Here is a 16,353-nt window from a genome sequence, read left to right as displayed (position 1 = left end):
CTCAAGAAGATCTTTAAAGGTCAGACATGGTAACTGTGTGTCTGACTATGAAAACAAGGAATAGTTACGTATTCCTTTTGTAAAGTCTTTTTTGTAAAGTATTTTTGTAAATTATTTTTATTCCCCAAGATTTGCTGGTCTCCAGACTTTTTGTGAATTAGAAATGATTCAACCCAGTATGCTCAGAAGCAACATTCAACACAGTGGAACTCAAGATATACTTCTAAAGAGCAGATATTTCTGTTTATTCAGTTGCCAGAATATGATATATGCACTGGATGAAATGTCATGTCACACAGAAGTGTTAATTCTGTTACTGTTTTGAGATCTTCATTCTAAAACTTTAGAAGAGACAGTCCAACATCAACAACAGACCTTTGAAAGCTGCAGTGCAAGGAATTAAAACAATCTGATCAGATTTCATACTTTAAGGGATCTAGAGACATATTTGTATATATTAGAACAAAAATAGGCAGATTGTTTCTCTGCATGTATTGGCAATTCCAATACAAAGTTTGTTTGGTCACTGGAAATGTTGTATAACATGTAATCTGCATATCATCCAAACGTCTATCACTACAGCTTCGCTATAACTTTTAACAACTATATAGTTGTTAAAAGTCAATTTTGAGTCAATTTTGAGACTGAATGGCAAATGATTTGAAATAATTTTTGATAAACTGTTCTAGTGAATTCACACACAGAGTAAATACACTCACCCTGTTGATCCTGGCATCGATACCCATGATTTTTACTTTCAGGCTGCACGCTCTATTACACAGCAATGTCCAATCCTCGTACCAAAGCTCCCAACGTATCAAAAACTGGTATTAAAACATTTTCTTATCACAACACACTGCTTCAAGCTGACCTTCCGTATTACCCTTTAAATCCTCTGTTTGTTCCCTTCTCAAGATTTTTACAAAGGTTTTTTGGCAGCAGAGTTGTTTTGACTTATTTATAACGCCTTACCATTTATACAGATTCATCTTCTAATGCATAGGAAGGGTGAAAGGCTACAGCAGACGAGCTCTGGTAAACAAACCATTTCTAGTGAATGTAACAGAGGTCATTCTGTAAATCTGAGACCCTACTGGTGATGAATCAGTTCTCAGCCTGCTTCTTTCACTAGTCATTTCAAGCTGTAGCTGTAGTGTAAAATATGTAAGGAAATCGGCCAAGGACAACGCTGTAGAGCACAAATTGATACTGTAAGCCAAAACAAAGCATCACACAAATGGAAGCGTACTCATCAGGATACAACAGTGGCTTGCCTAGAACCAAAACATCAGCATATTGAAAGAGCAAAACTAACAACAGCATATTAATATTTTGCAACACTGATGGCATAGCCAGACACTACTTATAAACATCTTCTGTAAGCATGTGAACATGACCGGGGCGGGGGGGGGGGGGGACACGACAGGGAGATGGGTGCAGTTCCATGCAGGAAGCATCCAAGTAACAAAGCATTACTTGACCAGTTAAGTCTTCTAATTCCCTGATATATATGTGCGCACACATCTGCACACAGGTATCTATACTCATACACATTCAGTTGCAACGATACCCATCATTCAGCATAGATCCAAATTTGACTCTAGTAAGCTAAAAGCATTTGCCCTCAACCTGAAGACATCTGGAAGGGTGCACACACAGACGTGGGAAAAAAAAAAAAATCTGTCTCAACAAAAACAGCAAAAGGTTTAAGGACATTTTCAACTCAAGAACTGGCTTCCCAGGAGATCTGTTTACTTAATACATATTGTGACTTACAGATGAGGTGTGTCACTTCCATTAATGACAATGCAAATTGAAGTTTCTACTTCCCATTTGATTCCTTTAATGGGGAGTTAATGGTTCATAAGAATTCATAGCGAAATAGATAAATTAAATCATTGCAGACACATGCAAAGCTTTTAGGAAATTCATGCTTCTCCCCACCATACTCAACCATCTTTCTTGCAGGACCAGTTACATTTGAACAGAAATTTTAACTTTTTAGTTTTTAGCAAACACTGAATGAAGTATTAAAAAGCTAAGAAATAAAGTTTATTATGCCATTCAATTAGAGAGTTACAAGCTTTTTCTTTCTCTAAATTTTGGCTTATATTTCAAATGACTTTATGGTCAGCTTCTAGTCCTAATTTCAGCTGTTGCTCCCACTACATTCTCCAGGTAACTCACTCAAGTGCTGCTGGCACTTAAGAGTAAAGTGCTATAAAACATGCCAGTACTGCCTATGTATAATCAAGAATAATTGATGCCTTCCCAACAAGGTGATACAGATACAATTATTTCATAAGCATCAAATCCCAAGACTCCTTCTATAGTACATACATTGAAAAAAGGTAAAGGAAAAAAGCCACAGCACTGATTCTGGACCCTTGAACTATTTAGGTACCGTATATACCAAACTATTTCAACGATAGTTGACTAATATTACAGCACAGATTACACACAGAAGTTCTGCTATTAAAGAGTAAGACCTATCATGGATGTTGTGATCACACACCACTTAAACACTCCGAAAGAAAAAAAAAAAAAGACCTTTTTTATTTTTTTCACTTGATAGAAGCACAATATAAACATGATACAGCTTTCTACTTAAATTAATATTGCACTGTATAAGTTACTTTTATGGCACTCAGGCTGCATTACAAAAAAACCAAAACAAACAAAAACAGGGGAGGAAAGAATAAAGTCCTGCTCAGCATGTGGACACAATTACCAGAGGAATTTCATTTTGCTGAGACCAATCATCATTTTTTAGTTTCAGCAGACATGATTGCAAGAAAAATCAGCACAGGAGGAAGAAAACAGCCTGTTTTTAAAAGCCACTCCAGTACCAACTAACAGAGCTCTTCAGCACTCTGGTGCTGGTTCTCTTACCCTTATCTGTCTGACCATGAGCAACTCCAACTACAAGCTGCTCCCCCAAGGATAACAGCAGAAAGGTTCCACCAGCATAACCTGGACTTCGTTCACTATTTCATGCACCCATATATGATAAATCATAACCACATGCAACACACAACTATGCCTAACTTACAACGTTAAAAAAAAAATCACAAAATAAAAATCAGGAAACAGTAGTAACTTAATATCAGGAGTAACAGCCACCTGTACGAAGTGGTGACTCTAATGGGGTAAAGCACTTCATCACATTACAGTATGCTGCATAAATGCAATGTTAAGACTACAGATCAACAATTCAAGAACTGTATGATTTGACAGAATAAATTAAAAACAAACAAACAAAAAACGCCATTCATTTTCTTTTGAAGTTTCCACAACTACATGCAAGCAAGTTTTGCCATTTCAGAGGTGTCCATAAACTCATGTTATTAAACTTGGAGCAAAACAACAAGAAACCTTCCAAAAGCTGCATGTGAAAACCAGATTACAGCAATATTAACACTCCTACCAAGCTTCAGAGAAAGAAGGTTTCAGCTTTACCTAGCCACACCAAAAAAAAAAAAAAAAAAAAAGACTGACCAGAATTTTGTCCTCTGGTAACATCATACTGACATAAGAAGTCAGACAGTAAAAAGTAAGCGGGCACATTAGCAACAAGGCAGCTAAACTACTGTTGTATTACAAATAATTGTGATCTAAATACTTGTTAAAACTAAGAGCACATTCACAAGAGCTACTTAGATTCAAAGAGCTATGTAATCAAAATGTGTAACTTTCAGGAAAAAATGACACCTCTCAGCATTTTGGATCACTGCCACCTTTCCACCCGCAACCCCTGTTAACAGGTCTTCACAGAACAGTCCTCAAAGTCAAAGCACAGGGGTCTTCACTGCCGAGCCAGACACTCCACTCCCCTACATGCGCCTCTACACCCTGATCAGCTAACATGAGGTAACCGAAGGGGTGTCACAGAAAACCGAGGTGCACTCACCGTTCCGACTTTCTTCATCAATAGGAACTATCGTGGCTGGAGGACCTGTTCTGGCCAATTTGCAATCTATAAAGATGAAAAGAGAAGTTATTTCTAATTCCAGAAGAAGGATCTGGGGGTTTTGTTGCTGTTTGTTTAAAACAAGTCAGCATGTTCGGCATACTGAAGACAAGTATTTACTTAAATATATATGTATGTACATACGTATGTATGAGCTACAACTGTTAACTAAGTTACACTCACAGAGGATCAAGATCTGAGTTGTTTTCTTATCCCTTACTCAGATAAACTTTATAAAGCAAAGGAGAATCCGATGACAAAGGATTTAACATCTCAGATGCTGATCTATATTTAAAATGTTTTACTTAAACAGCAAAAATCACTTAACACTTTAAACAGCAAAAACACTTTTGCTGTTTAATCATTTAAACAGCAAAAACTTAATATGGTTTGTTCTGTTATCTGTTATGTGAGCCTTCCTTTCCACGTCGTGAACACACACGCCCTGAATCATTGCCGCATACCACCACAAGACAGTTTGATGGCTACACTATAAACCTGTTCATGTCTCGCTCCAGAGATACCACACCAGGGATCTCAGTGAAGCAAAAGTCCTTCAGGACAGGGATAATACGATGGTAATTTAACCCAAAGAAATAACACAGGAATGATTAAAAGGTATAACTCATAATTAAAGCTTCACAACAGAAACAAACATAATTTGAATTTAATTGCAACAAAACGATCTAATTAAAGATAGTGAACAGAATTTTAATAATGTTCTAAGGAAAATAAAAATTAAAAACAGACGAGCAATGTTCAGGAAGTTACATTTTGCCATCTTACCCTCATATTGCCAGTCTGGAGTCAAAAGTTTAGAGTCATCAATGGAAGCAGAGCAGAATAATGAAAGAAAATAAGTAAGATTTTGTTGGTTTACTCAGAAGATAGATTCAAAGGCATAAAGCAGTACATGCAGAACTAGCAAAAGCATAGGTGTAGTCTTAAAAATATATAAAAGCATATATACTGCATGTGATGACTATACTTTGTGAATAATTTAGTTTTCTACATTAAATAGAAGAAAAATACTACCCTCTTTAAAGCACACAGAAATAAAAGTTAATTAAGAAGTGCCTTTCATTTTCAAAGAGCCACACAGTACCCCTGAAACAGCGTGATAAGAAACAAGCATTCTCCTTCCCATGGAGAACTGTATGTGAGATTGCAGTCCACATTTTTAAAGATATTTAGGTGCTCCTCTGATCCTCCTGACACGGCCCCAGCCACGTGGATGGCTACACCCCATTTGTAAGAAATGACAGGTTCCAATTGGTTTCTTGGCAAGGAAAGACACACTGGAGTATCACTGTATTTTTTTGAGAGATCTAAACACTTCACACAAAAATCCCAACAGAAAATCATTTGTAAATTAAACACAAGAGCAAGCCAAGGTAAAACACAATTTCCCAGCTTACAGTAAAAATTACACATTCATTGACTTCAAAAGAATTGTGCTGCATCTAATTACAGACCATAATTAGCCCAGGACAGCCAAGACCTATGCAGGAAGATCAAAAGAGTGAAGCATTTATTCAGATATCTGTTTAGGTGAAGCCCCTAAAAGACACATCCATGGCACAGTCATTTCCTCTAGCAACACCTGTGCTATTCAGCTGATGAGTTCAACTGCAAGACCAAACTTCTAAACACCAAGGGTAAGGACTGATAGCATAGCATTCCTTGAGGCTGTTAATATTTATGAACAGCCTAAACGACACCTGAATTAATACTAATGATAATAGTCACACCGTAATTACTTTTTTTTTAAAAAAGACGAAGAGGCAAACCTTGCTCTGAACGTAGAATAGAGAGAGATTGTGTGGGTACCCACTCACTCTCCTTCCTTACACCAGTGACACTGCTTGTAGAATTTCACAGACCCACTTAGTTTACTATCCCTAAGCAGTCTAAATTAAATAATTTAGCTAACAAATTCTCAGTACTTATTCCTCTCATTCTTATATGCTCTAGTTTGATACATAAAAATTGAATTTTCTGTTGGTAATTTTAAAGCTTTTTGTTTTGAAGGCATTAACAGAGCAAACAGATCATCTGAAAAAACTATGCCTTTCATTTCATTGCAGTTTCCTACAAGCATATCATGTGGGAAGATAAGCAGTGTTTGCATATCTACATTAAATAAGGAGATCTTTTTTTCCTGCTCTTTTTTTTTTTTTCCCACCGGATGCTATAAAAATAACAGGACCATACCAGACACAACTCTAATCTTTTCCAGAGACATGTGTTACAATTTTCTAGAAGTTCAGGATTTGGCTAACTGAACGACCCTTCAACAAACTCTTTGTTAGGGCAACAAAGCTCACCAGTACAAACTTTTACTGAGCCTTTGTTTTCATGAATGGTCCTGCTATTCACCATTGAACAGCAATCACTGCACACACAACTAAAAAGTAATCCAAAGCAAGGACAATTTTTAATTCTAAAAATTGCATATGCTTTACCAAAAGAATAATCTTTTTTTTTTTTTTTTGAAAGCTGAATGGGCTTTTTCCCCATCACCTATGTTTCCATGATGTTTTCTCCTTTCTGGGTGTCTCAATGAAAAGTTCACCCAAATCAGGCCAACGTCTAGTTCTGTTCTTCAACAAGCAAGTTATCAAAATTACAAGCCAATCACATGTTAGCAGCCTTTTCACAGGACTGGTTTTCCACCAAACACATCAGGATTTCTAGAATTATAATCAAAGCAGTTATTCGATATGTTTTAAATGAATGTTCAGCATTGAAATCTGGATATAGAGAGTCTCAGAGAAAAAGCAGACTAAGTTAAGGCAGAACTACAGTTAAGTTCAGCAATTTGCAGAGGATTTATTGCAAGTGTGAGCAGGTGAAGCAATAAAACTTATCATGAGATAAATTTCAATGAAAAGAAGAGATTAGAGCAATAGCCAAAACTATTGCTATAGCTAGGGGAGCAAAAAATAAACAGGATGTGTTTTACCAATAAAAAATTTACCAATAAAAAATTTCTGAAGAAACCAATAAAAAATTTCTTACCAATAAAAAATTTCTGAAGAAACATGTGGTTGGATTGCATAGATAAGATTTTACAGGTTATTTCATATAATTTCAACCATGTCAGTACTAGCCAAATATCAGGTAGCTTTTTAAGATGCCTGTCACCCCTCCCTCTCCTTTCTCAAAGACTGAACCTAATAATGCCTTATTTAGTGTCACATTCATCACCACACACTGAACAGATAAGTTTAAAATTGTAGTCTTACACAAATTTCCAGTTCAAAGGGAGACAATAATTTTAATTAAAAACCTTAAAGACAAGTTACATGTTGTAAATACATGGGTGGTACCTTTTTTTTTTTCCTTGCAAAAATACAATCAATAAGCAGCAGCAGCACTAAGACCTCAATAAGCAATAAGCTCAAGCACTGTGTTGCATCACCAGGCACCAGCCAGACCTGGTGGGAAATACTGGATACGTGAAAAAGAACATCTTTAGACTGAACCATGTGCACAGAAAGGTTATTCCCATCACCACGACGATGAAGAGTCTATCCTATAAAGATGACAGAGGCTTGAACTATTTAGTCTAGGAAAATTAAAGCTCTTTAGAAATACACTTGCTTAAATATCAAGGAGGAAGTATGAGTTACTTAAACTGAAGAGCAATACCAGTGCAAAGAACACTATGAGTGCAAAGGAGAAACGGCTGCATGCTGCCCAGAAATTTGAAAGGTACATTTCAAGCCTGAACTCCTTTTTTTTTTTTTTTTTTTTTTTGGACTGGCAGAGAAGGTAGGTCCTGGAACACTAATCCACAGCAGGAATAGCACAGAAATGCAATTTCAGCATTTTTGAAACATACCTTTATTTGCTTCTGAAAAGGACTGAAATGCTCCTCAACAATATTGAGATGGGGCTCAGTTTTTCTCAAGTTTTATTTAAATGCTCCTCAACAGAAATTATTTCAGCAGTAACAGATTGCTTCATTCAACATAAAGAAGCATAGATAATTGCAGCACCAAAGGTGACTTATGAAGGAAATATTTACACAAGACTTTACCTTCCTGTTCTTTTATTTTAAAGCGCCCTATGTCTGATTGTGGGCCTCAGTATAAATCTATTAGATACTTTAACTGTTCCAATTTCACACTTCAGATTATTACCACAATACTGACATGCAGCTAACTAACAATTCAAATTTTTAATAAAACTACTGCAATTTCTAAGACAGGATGGTTTCCTTCCGTCACATAGTTTCTTCGAAAAGAGGCCCCACTGCCCCATCGAACAGCAGCCAGCAAGCAGTAGCAGGGAACACCGCACAGACAGAGGCTGTCTGACTTGCCTTACCGATGGAAGGAACCTCTGCTCTGCTGGAAGCACGGGCAGAAGCGACACGCTGAGCCACAGTCTATTTGTTCTACGTTTATTTGTTCTAACTTTCCCAAAAAAAAGCAAGTTGTCCTTGAAATTCCTGGGCATAATAGAGTAGTCATGGAAGTCAAATCACGCTAAATTGAACACACTTTAAGAAAGGCAGAAAAGGCACTACATAAATGAGGTTCCCTATCTACAGTTTTCACAATATGTTTTATGTGTAAGCAGCAGCACTGGCAAATGTAATCAGGATGTAGCAGTGCCCTTCCCCCAGGCATCTAACAGAAAACACAGTAGACATCAGGCAAATAAAACTTAGTAAATAAAACAACAAGCTATGAAGGCTTTCCTAAAAGCTTACAGAAAAGCATTTTTGTTCCTGTCATTAACTTCACTGTTTCACCTAACTACTGCATTTGCTTTACACTTATACAATCAAGGCAAAGGCAGATAAATAAAGGGCCTGTCTCCTTGGAAGCAAAGCAAAAACCTCTTTAACAAACTCTTCACAGAACAGTTACGTGGCTCAGATCCATTTGGTTTCTGATGGCTAATTTTCATTATTTTAATTTCTAATTATTTTTAATGAGATGGCTCAGAGGAAACCCTCAATCATTGTTCTAGGTAAGATGCTCAGCAAGGTCAAACAGCCTGAGCTGAAACAAACATAACAACTTGAATAATCCCATACTCTGCCAACTGAGCCTGATGACCTTTTCCTTTCACCTCAGTCCTTACCCTCTGAAAGCCACTTCCCATCCAATGGTTACATTACTTAGAGGACTTCTCTCTGTTTCAACTTCACAGCTAAAGTAAACAGAAACATTTATAAAAATGAAAACAAATGTTATTGAATTAGCTAATTGGAAACTTCAAGTGTGGGGACCTGACATGCAACACAAAAAGCTCAAAAGACACCTGAGTAGAAACAGCCCCGCAACAAGCCAGGGGTTAACCTGCCTGACAGCCAAAGGCCCCTTCCCACCACTGCTCCCCCACAAGTGTGGGCGGTTGCAATTAATGATTAACAGCAGTGCACTCTCCCCTCCCGAACTCTCTTCTCCTCATTCCCACCATCCTGAAAGGCCAACTGCATCCTCACAGCCCCTTTCTGGCAGGGAGTGTCTTTCTCCTGCCACCTCCCAAGGAGACCAGTTCCTCCACAAAGGTGTTTCAAAGGACCTTACAAAATGGTCTCCTGCTCCAAATCACTTGAGGCACGCACCTCTTCGCCACTAACTGTAGATGGAGCTTAGGAGGCTACAGTAGCCTTTGCAAATATCTCCTTAATAACACTTCCTATAAGCCCCACATTCATACACTTGCAAAGACGACTGTAGCCTCACACACATTTAGAAGCTGTCTGACAATGAAGATATGAAGCTAGAGATAGTCACAGTGATCAAGAATGGCCTATAACATCCCTCTACTAAATGCAATTAACTTGGAAACCCAAAATACCCATTCATACTTCATATATCCCTAAATTCCAGCTAAATAAAATATTTGAATTAGTTGGGAGCAGTGTCTGAAGTTGTCTGTTCTGATCATTAAATCATATGACTGCAAGGCATACAATTGCACTGACTGCTTGAAAGTTTAATAATGAAAATGACTTGCCCTATTAAGCCTTATAAATTTAAGTGACTATAACCAAAAAAAGGTCTCCTGCAACATTTGAGAGGAGCTGTGTGTTCCCAGTAAGAGTACAACTTTAAGAAAAGTTCAATAACTTAGTCCTACCACAATGTCAGACAGAAAGTGTTTCACCTTGACCAAAGAAAAAAAAAAGGGGGGGGGGGCCTGCCCTGCAGGGAGTACAGCACACTCATCTGGAAAACAAACAGCCAACCTGAACCTTTCTGGGGACATTATTCTATGAAATAACTGTCACCTCCTCCTAAGAGCTCCTGAAATTAAAACAAAAAAAAAAAATTCCACTTCAATATGCTAATCACCAACTCTTCTTCTCGCTGCTTCAGAAACACCCAGTTATTACTCCAATTTATTTCACATTTTCTCTTATAGTCAGTTTTGCTTTTATATATTCAGATCAGTAGTTCTGTTTGTTTTTATTTAAACAAACAATCATAGGGAGTACAACAACTGGCAATCTCAAAAAACTGACCTAGTTCCTAGCAGATACACAGCCTCATTTAAAAGATTTATTTAATAAAATTCTACTAACTGCTGAAGGAAATTATTTTATCTGGTGGCAGAATAAAATTTCATTCTTTGTCACTGGAACAAAGATCAGACTCTAAACTTTATCAGTAATTGTAGAAAGCTCTATTACTCTTCAACATCAATCCCTTACTTACCTAGGGCTTCTTCCCGAGTCAGAAAATCGTACTATGCAAGTACTCTGTATTTATATTTCAGCCACTTTTGTTGCATTAAGGAACTTCAGAACATTAAACTTAACAATTACTAGTATTTGCCTGTACATTTAATCCAAACTGAAAACATTTTGAAAGGTGATATGTCACACTGACAACAGCTTCCCTGTAAAGCTGTACTCAAAGGACAGAATTAAGGCCTGACAACTCTGACACACTGAATAAAGCCATATTCATTCAAGAGGAAAAACTCAAACCTATCTTCAAGCACAGCTACAAAAGCAATATGCCAAGAATACTGTATTAACTCTTACTGATTTTTTTCCTGTTAATTTGTCCAAACTCTTCCGGAATCCATGAAAATGTGTAGCATCTAGAACATCTTAGAGCAAGCTTATTTTGAACCTAGTCACTGCTTGTTCACATGGTACCACTTCATCATAGTGCAGAAGAAAACAGTACCTAACCACTCCCTACTGACCCTCTACACCATCTATGACTTCAATAAAACATTTTATTATCCCTAAATATTGCAGCAAACAAAAATTTAAAGTGAGTTCAGGATTCTGACCCACTTCATTGACTACGTGCTATGAATAAGAAAACTGGTAATATGGAAAATTTAATATTAAAATTGGTTGCCATCTTTAAACAAAGTCGTTTGTGGCCAATTACAACTCTGGAGCCTCCAGACAAAGAGCCCTGCTGATGCCTCAGAATCATCAATTGCACGGAGATAATTTTTAAGCCATATGTGCAAATATAACAATAATGCACGTTAACAACATACAGGACCAGTCAGCTTAACCCCTCTTTAAAACCAATATGGACAAACACAAGAAATACTTTTCAGGCTAACACCACATACACTATACTACACTTCATCAAAAATACTGTGGTAGTTTAAGATGTCATTGCCTCCCAGCTGGAGGAAAAGTCACCCCTACTGCTGACCTGGCAAAGCAGAGCATGTCGTCATTTGAACTAAGCCAGCTCATTTTGTCCTCCAGTCCATGAGGTGACCATGTGCGGTCTTTTAGTTTGGCTGAACTGTTTGAGTAATAGCAGCTGATGACAAAGCAGTAACAAATGACTGGCAAGTGAGATGGGAGGCTTTGACACCTTGATCCACCCTTGCAGATTCTGAAGCAACTGTCTGACAATAGCCTAACGCACAAATCATTTTTCTGAACACTGGAATTACAGGCCCAGCTATCTACCTGTGCTCCGCACTAAGGGAGACACTAAAGCCGCTGTATTTGATATACATGTGATTATAGAGAAAACCTTGGATAGTTCAACACCAAATGCTGGGAAGTCAATCTCTGTAAGAATGAAGCACTGACAAGCCATTTAGTACTACAAAAAACCTGACATAGCAAGCAAGCCAAAACTATTTTCCATAGCCAGAAGAGTAGGAGCAGAGTCAAGAGAAAAGCCTAAATGAACAGAGGGGATTTTCTAGTTTTCTAGTAACTAGAGTGGAGCTAAAAGTCCAGATTTTTAAAGTTTTGTTTCTTCCCCTCTGCATTTACATGCATTTTAATTTTGCTCTAGTGAGAATAAAACAAAGCAAACACTCAACATTCAGCAGCGCTCCTTAGTTCAGTGAGAGCAGTAAGCATTAAGCAGCAGGCAATTTCAAGCATACTCTTTTTTTCAGTTCTGACCCTTTCCATCCCTGTTGAGAGAAAAAGAAAAAAAGAGCTTGTGAAATAGGGTTTAGGAAGTCAAAATATTTAAAGCCTTTTTTCCCCATTTCTTCTGCACTGTTAAGCACGTAAAACACTTGCATAAAAGTCTTACAGATATACAGTGAGAACCACTAAGTCCTCAAGCCTGAGTTGCTGATAATACTGTGGCCATTTTAAGTAAGAAATCAATGAGATGTCAAAATAGACACGATTTCTGCTTGATCACTGACTGGAAATTAAAGAGAGTTTGTACATATGCCACACAAAAGATGTACGATGGAACAAAGCCAAAACACCTGCACTGATCGATTACTAAAATGTTGCCAGAACAACAAGTGCCACGAGTGTATATTCTGAATTGCTGGGGTGGTTGGAGATGGTACAAGCTACTGAGAGAGCCTGTTTCAAGAGAACTAAGTAGTTCACAAAACAGAGTATCAATGAATACAATAAAACCTCAAGCCCACAGGTTTTATAGATTGAAATCCCCAGCAAAGCTCTTGGGAGTCTGTGATGTACAGGGAAAGTCATAACGTTCTCTGCTTTATTTAAATCGGAGATGCAAGAAATGAAAGAAATGAAATTCCAACAGTCTGTGGCATTGGCTGAAGTTAAAGCACCTCACATTTAAATCTGCTGGAAAATGTATTTCTGTTTTCAGATGTACTTTATTCTCAGAAATGCCCCAATTGCTCATTAAGTAAACAGTCCTTTGAAAGACCTCATACTTGCCTCCACATTTTGTACTTCCACCACTCATTCATCAGGGAACACTCATAGAGAAACCCCATGAAAGAGTCTCTCTAAGCATCTTGATTTACAGAACAAGGTTCCTAATAAAGAGCTACATAGAACCATACATTTAAATTGAGTAACTAAGCAACCCAATTTAAGGGGAAAATGTCCTGTCTTGTTTCCTGTGTGACTGAATTCAAAACTACAGCTGTGCAATTTAGGATAAGCTTGGCATAACCTTTACATTAGTAGGCTTGTACTATAATTGCTCTGTATTGAAAATAGCATAAGAAGGGCTTTCACAGACTATTTTCAGCTCTTCCTGACAGACTTCTCTAATTGTAGAAACTGGGAAGGAACAACAGTGAACTTGAGTTTGATTCAAACACATTTGCAATACTTCTTAAACCTACACTGAATTTCTGTGCTTTGATTCAGAGTGGCTCAGTTAAGCACTATGCTAAAATTCATAGCTCAGAAATTCAAAGACACAAGTGAAAGAGGATCTAAGTGTTAAAATCTGACTGTACCTGAATTTGGGTTTGGTTTTGTTTTTAACTGGACAAAAAGTGAGGCTGATAGATAATGAAGTACAAAAGGACATAAACCAAATAAAGAGTATTACTATAAGCTCTTGTTCCCACAGCCTCAGAAAATGTGCTTTTATACAGAATATGCAACCTGAACAGCCGATTTATTTTTCCATTCTTCCAAGTCTTTTTTCACAGATATAATATCTATAAAGGGTTTGATACGTGAAAATTGCCCTGCAAGTGCTGTGGATTGCTATTTTACCTTAACAGCTTTAGAAAAATGCAGTACCATCCATCTTTCAGGCAATATTCTTTTAGACTGAAATAACTTTCCATTTTACAAGCAGTTTTGGAGTTGACAGAGTCTTTAAAAATCATACTTGTACCTGAAAACACTGTAAAACACATAAAAATATGATACTATGCCATGAAGCACCTAAAATCACTATTACCAAAAGTAATTTTTTAAGACCATTAAAATGCAATGGATGACTCTAGAATAGCTGTAATATCTTCAGAAGTGCTTAAACTTCAAGAGTTGACTAAAACTGCTGTTAACCATTACTATGAACTGAGCATTAAAATTTCATGCTGTTTTCAATATTTTTGAAATTGCATTTTCCCTATTACCCGTGTGATGCATTTAAGACAAAAATTTCATACAGGAGGATGAAAAAATATAATATTTGGAATTAAACTGAATCCAGGTACTATAAGCAAATTTTAAAGCACAGCAATTTTAACTGCTGTATAAAAGCAGACATTTAACTACTAGTACAAGCAACTTGGAAAAAGCAGTTGAAGGTACTTGTAACCTTTCATATTACTGAAACTTCTTTACATGCAAATAAAAAGGGATTAGCATTTATTAACTGAAATATAGGAGAGGAGACAGCTAAACTGCCTATAGATGAGCTAATAATATTTAGCCTTTCCCTGTTTGTAAAGGGTAAATTTGTGACTTTTAGACTTTAGGCTCAACGTTAATGTTCATTGCCACTGAAATCACATTTAATTATCATATTTAATATTTAATTATTATTAAATAATTTATAATATTTATAATATTTAATTATCTCATCTCATTTATAATATTTAATTATCTCATGTTCCCCCGAACAGTCTCTCCCATTTCAGTCCAGGTTTCTTTTTGTACACAACAGACACAGAAAACATACGTTTGTCTTCCAGGGAACTGACTGAGATTAGCTGAGACAAAAGAAAGAAGCATTAAAAGGAAGTTTAGGAAGTTTAAGATTGAATTTAGAAAAAAACCTTCATGAAATTTTTCTGTATACACAGGAATATTTTCATTTTTAAAGCAGATGTAAAATTTTAGAATATTACATTACCATATATGAATACCATTGAATGGTATTCTTGAGACTACGGTTTCAGCGACTTTCTTTTCTTTAGAAAGCAGCATTTTATAGACTAGAAAAAATTTCTATTGACATGAAACCTCAAACTCCCTTTGGGTTTTTAAGACTATAAAACACACACCACCCCCCCACCCTAAACATCAGCAACTTTCACATGTTATTAAGCAAAAAAAAAAAAAAAAAAAAGGTCAGGTTGTCAGAGTTTCCCTTCTACCTTTGGTGGTAGAACAACAAGAAGCTGGTTTACTCCTCTGAGGTCACCTCTCCCACGCTGAGCACTAGCTGCTGTAAATATTTAAATAGTTCAAGAAAATTCCACTAGGTACCAGATGTGCCAACACATCTACAGCAGGTAACCCACGCCTACCTCCACCGAAAACAGGCTGCGCTAATTAACCTGCCAGTTCTAGGATCGTTTATGTTTCAGGTAATTAACTAGCAATTTTATGAACATCTACATATTGTGCCTATAAATATCTTTCTCATGACATCTCTGATGAAGTCAATGTTGATCAACATCTTCCTGTAATTTAATCAAGACATCAAGCAGCAGTGACAGAAGGTGAGGAAGTCGCTTTGCTGCTGGGTAAAGCAATACCCGGCTGTGCCCTTCACAGAAATGAAGGGAAGGAAGACAACTCCTTGCCTTAAAGGACACCCTACTCTTTCAGCTCCTTGAGTACTCACTCAAATACTGCTAAAATTAGCCAGTCAAGATAGACTTCCACAACCACATCTTAATTACAACAGTGCAGTACAAATTGTCTCCCTCTTTCTCCATGGCAAACACAACCCCATTCTGGGAGGACAAGCTGCCACATCCTACACTCAAAGGACTCCACTGGATTACCTGGCATGCACCAGAGTATCCCCCCTACTCCATCCCCGCAGAAACAACCATCTGCACGACTGAGGACTGACCTGGATGTTTTTCACATTTAAAATACGGACCCTGATAATGTGTCTTAACTAAATCACGATTTAATTACCGTTGAACATGGTCTTGAAGTAAGACAGACACTGAGCTTTGGTTTTGAAAGCAGAAAGGTTTAGATATTTCAAGTAGAAGACATTGTATCCAACATTAGCAACCAAAAAAGCCCAAAAAGGCCACAAAAAGGGCCAAAATTTGTTTTTTAAGCACATTTCCAAGCAGACGTGTAATAGCAGAATCCAGGAAGTACCACGTAATGAACTTATTACTTACAATCAAGTTCCTGTGGCTTCATAAAGTGAACTTATTTTGCACAGAGGATGCCGACATACATTCACAGATGTAAAAACTAATTAGCCAAGGATCTGGAAAATGCTGCCCCCACAGCCTGGGTGAAAAGGTAC

At 37.1% G+C, this 16,353-nt stretch overlaps 1 protein-coding gene across 4 annotated transcripts in view; it reads right to left on the bottom strand.

Annotated features, from left to right (window-relative positions):
- Positions 1–16,353, bottom strand: part of PCDH15 (protocadherin related 15) — a 388,852-nt gene that overhangs the window by 350,422 nt on the left and 22,077 nt on the right. For all 4 annotated transcript variants that reach the window (XM_075504147.1, XM_075504150.1, XM_075504148.1 and 1 more), the window contains exon 2: positions 3,911–3,976. In XM_075504147.1, the coding sequence (XP_075360262.1) occupies positions 3,911–3,976 (66 nt within the window). The remainder of the gene's footprint in view (positions 1–3,910; positions 3,977–16,353) is intronic.

Source organism: Mycteria americana, chromosome 6, assembly GCF_035582795.1.
Source record: "Mycteria americana isolate JAX WOST 10 ecotype Jacksonville Zoo and Gardens chromosome 6, USCA_MyAme_1.0, whole genome shotgun sequence".
Classification (NCBI taxonomy): Eukaryota; Metazoa; Chordata; class Aves; order Ciconiiformes; family Ciconiidae; genus Mycteria; species Mycteria americana.
The sequence above is the reverse complement of the archived record's forward strand: the minus strand, read 5'-3'. Positions and strand labels throughout refer to the sequence as shown.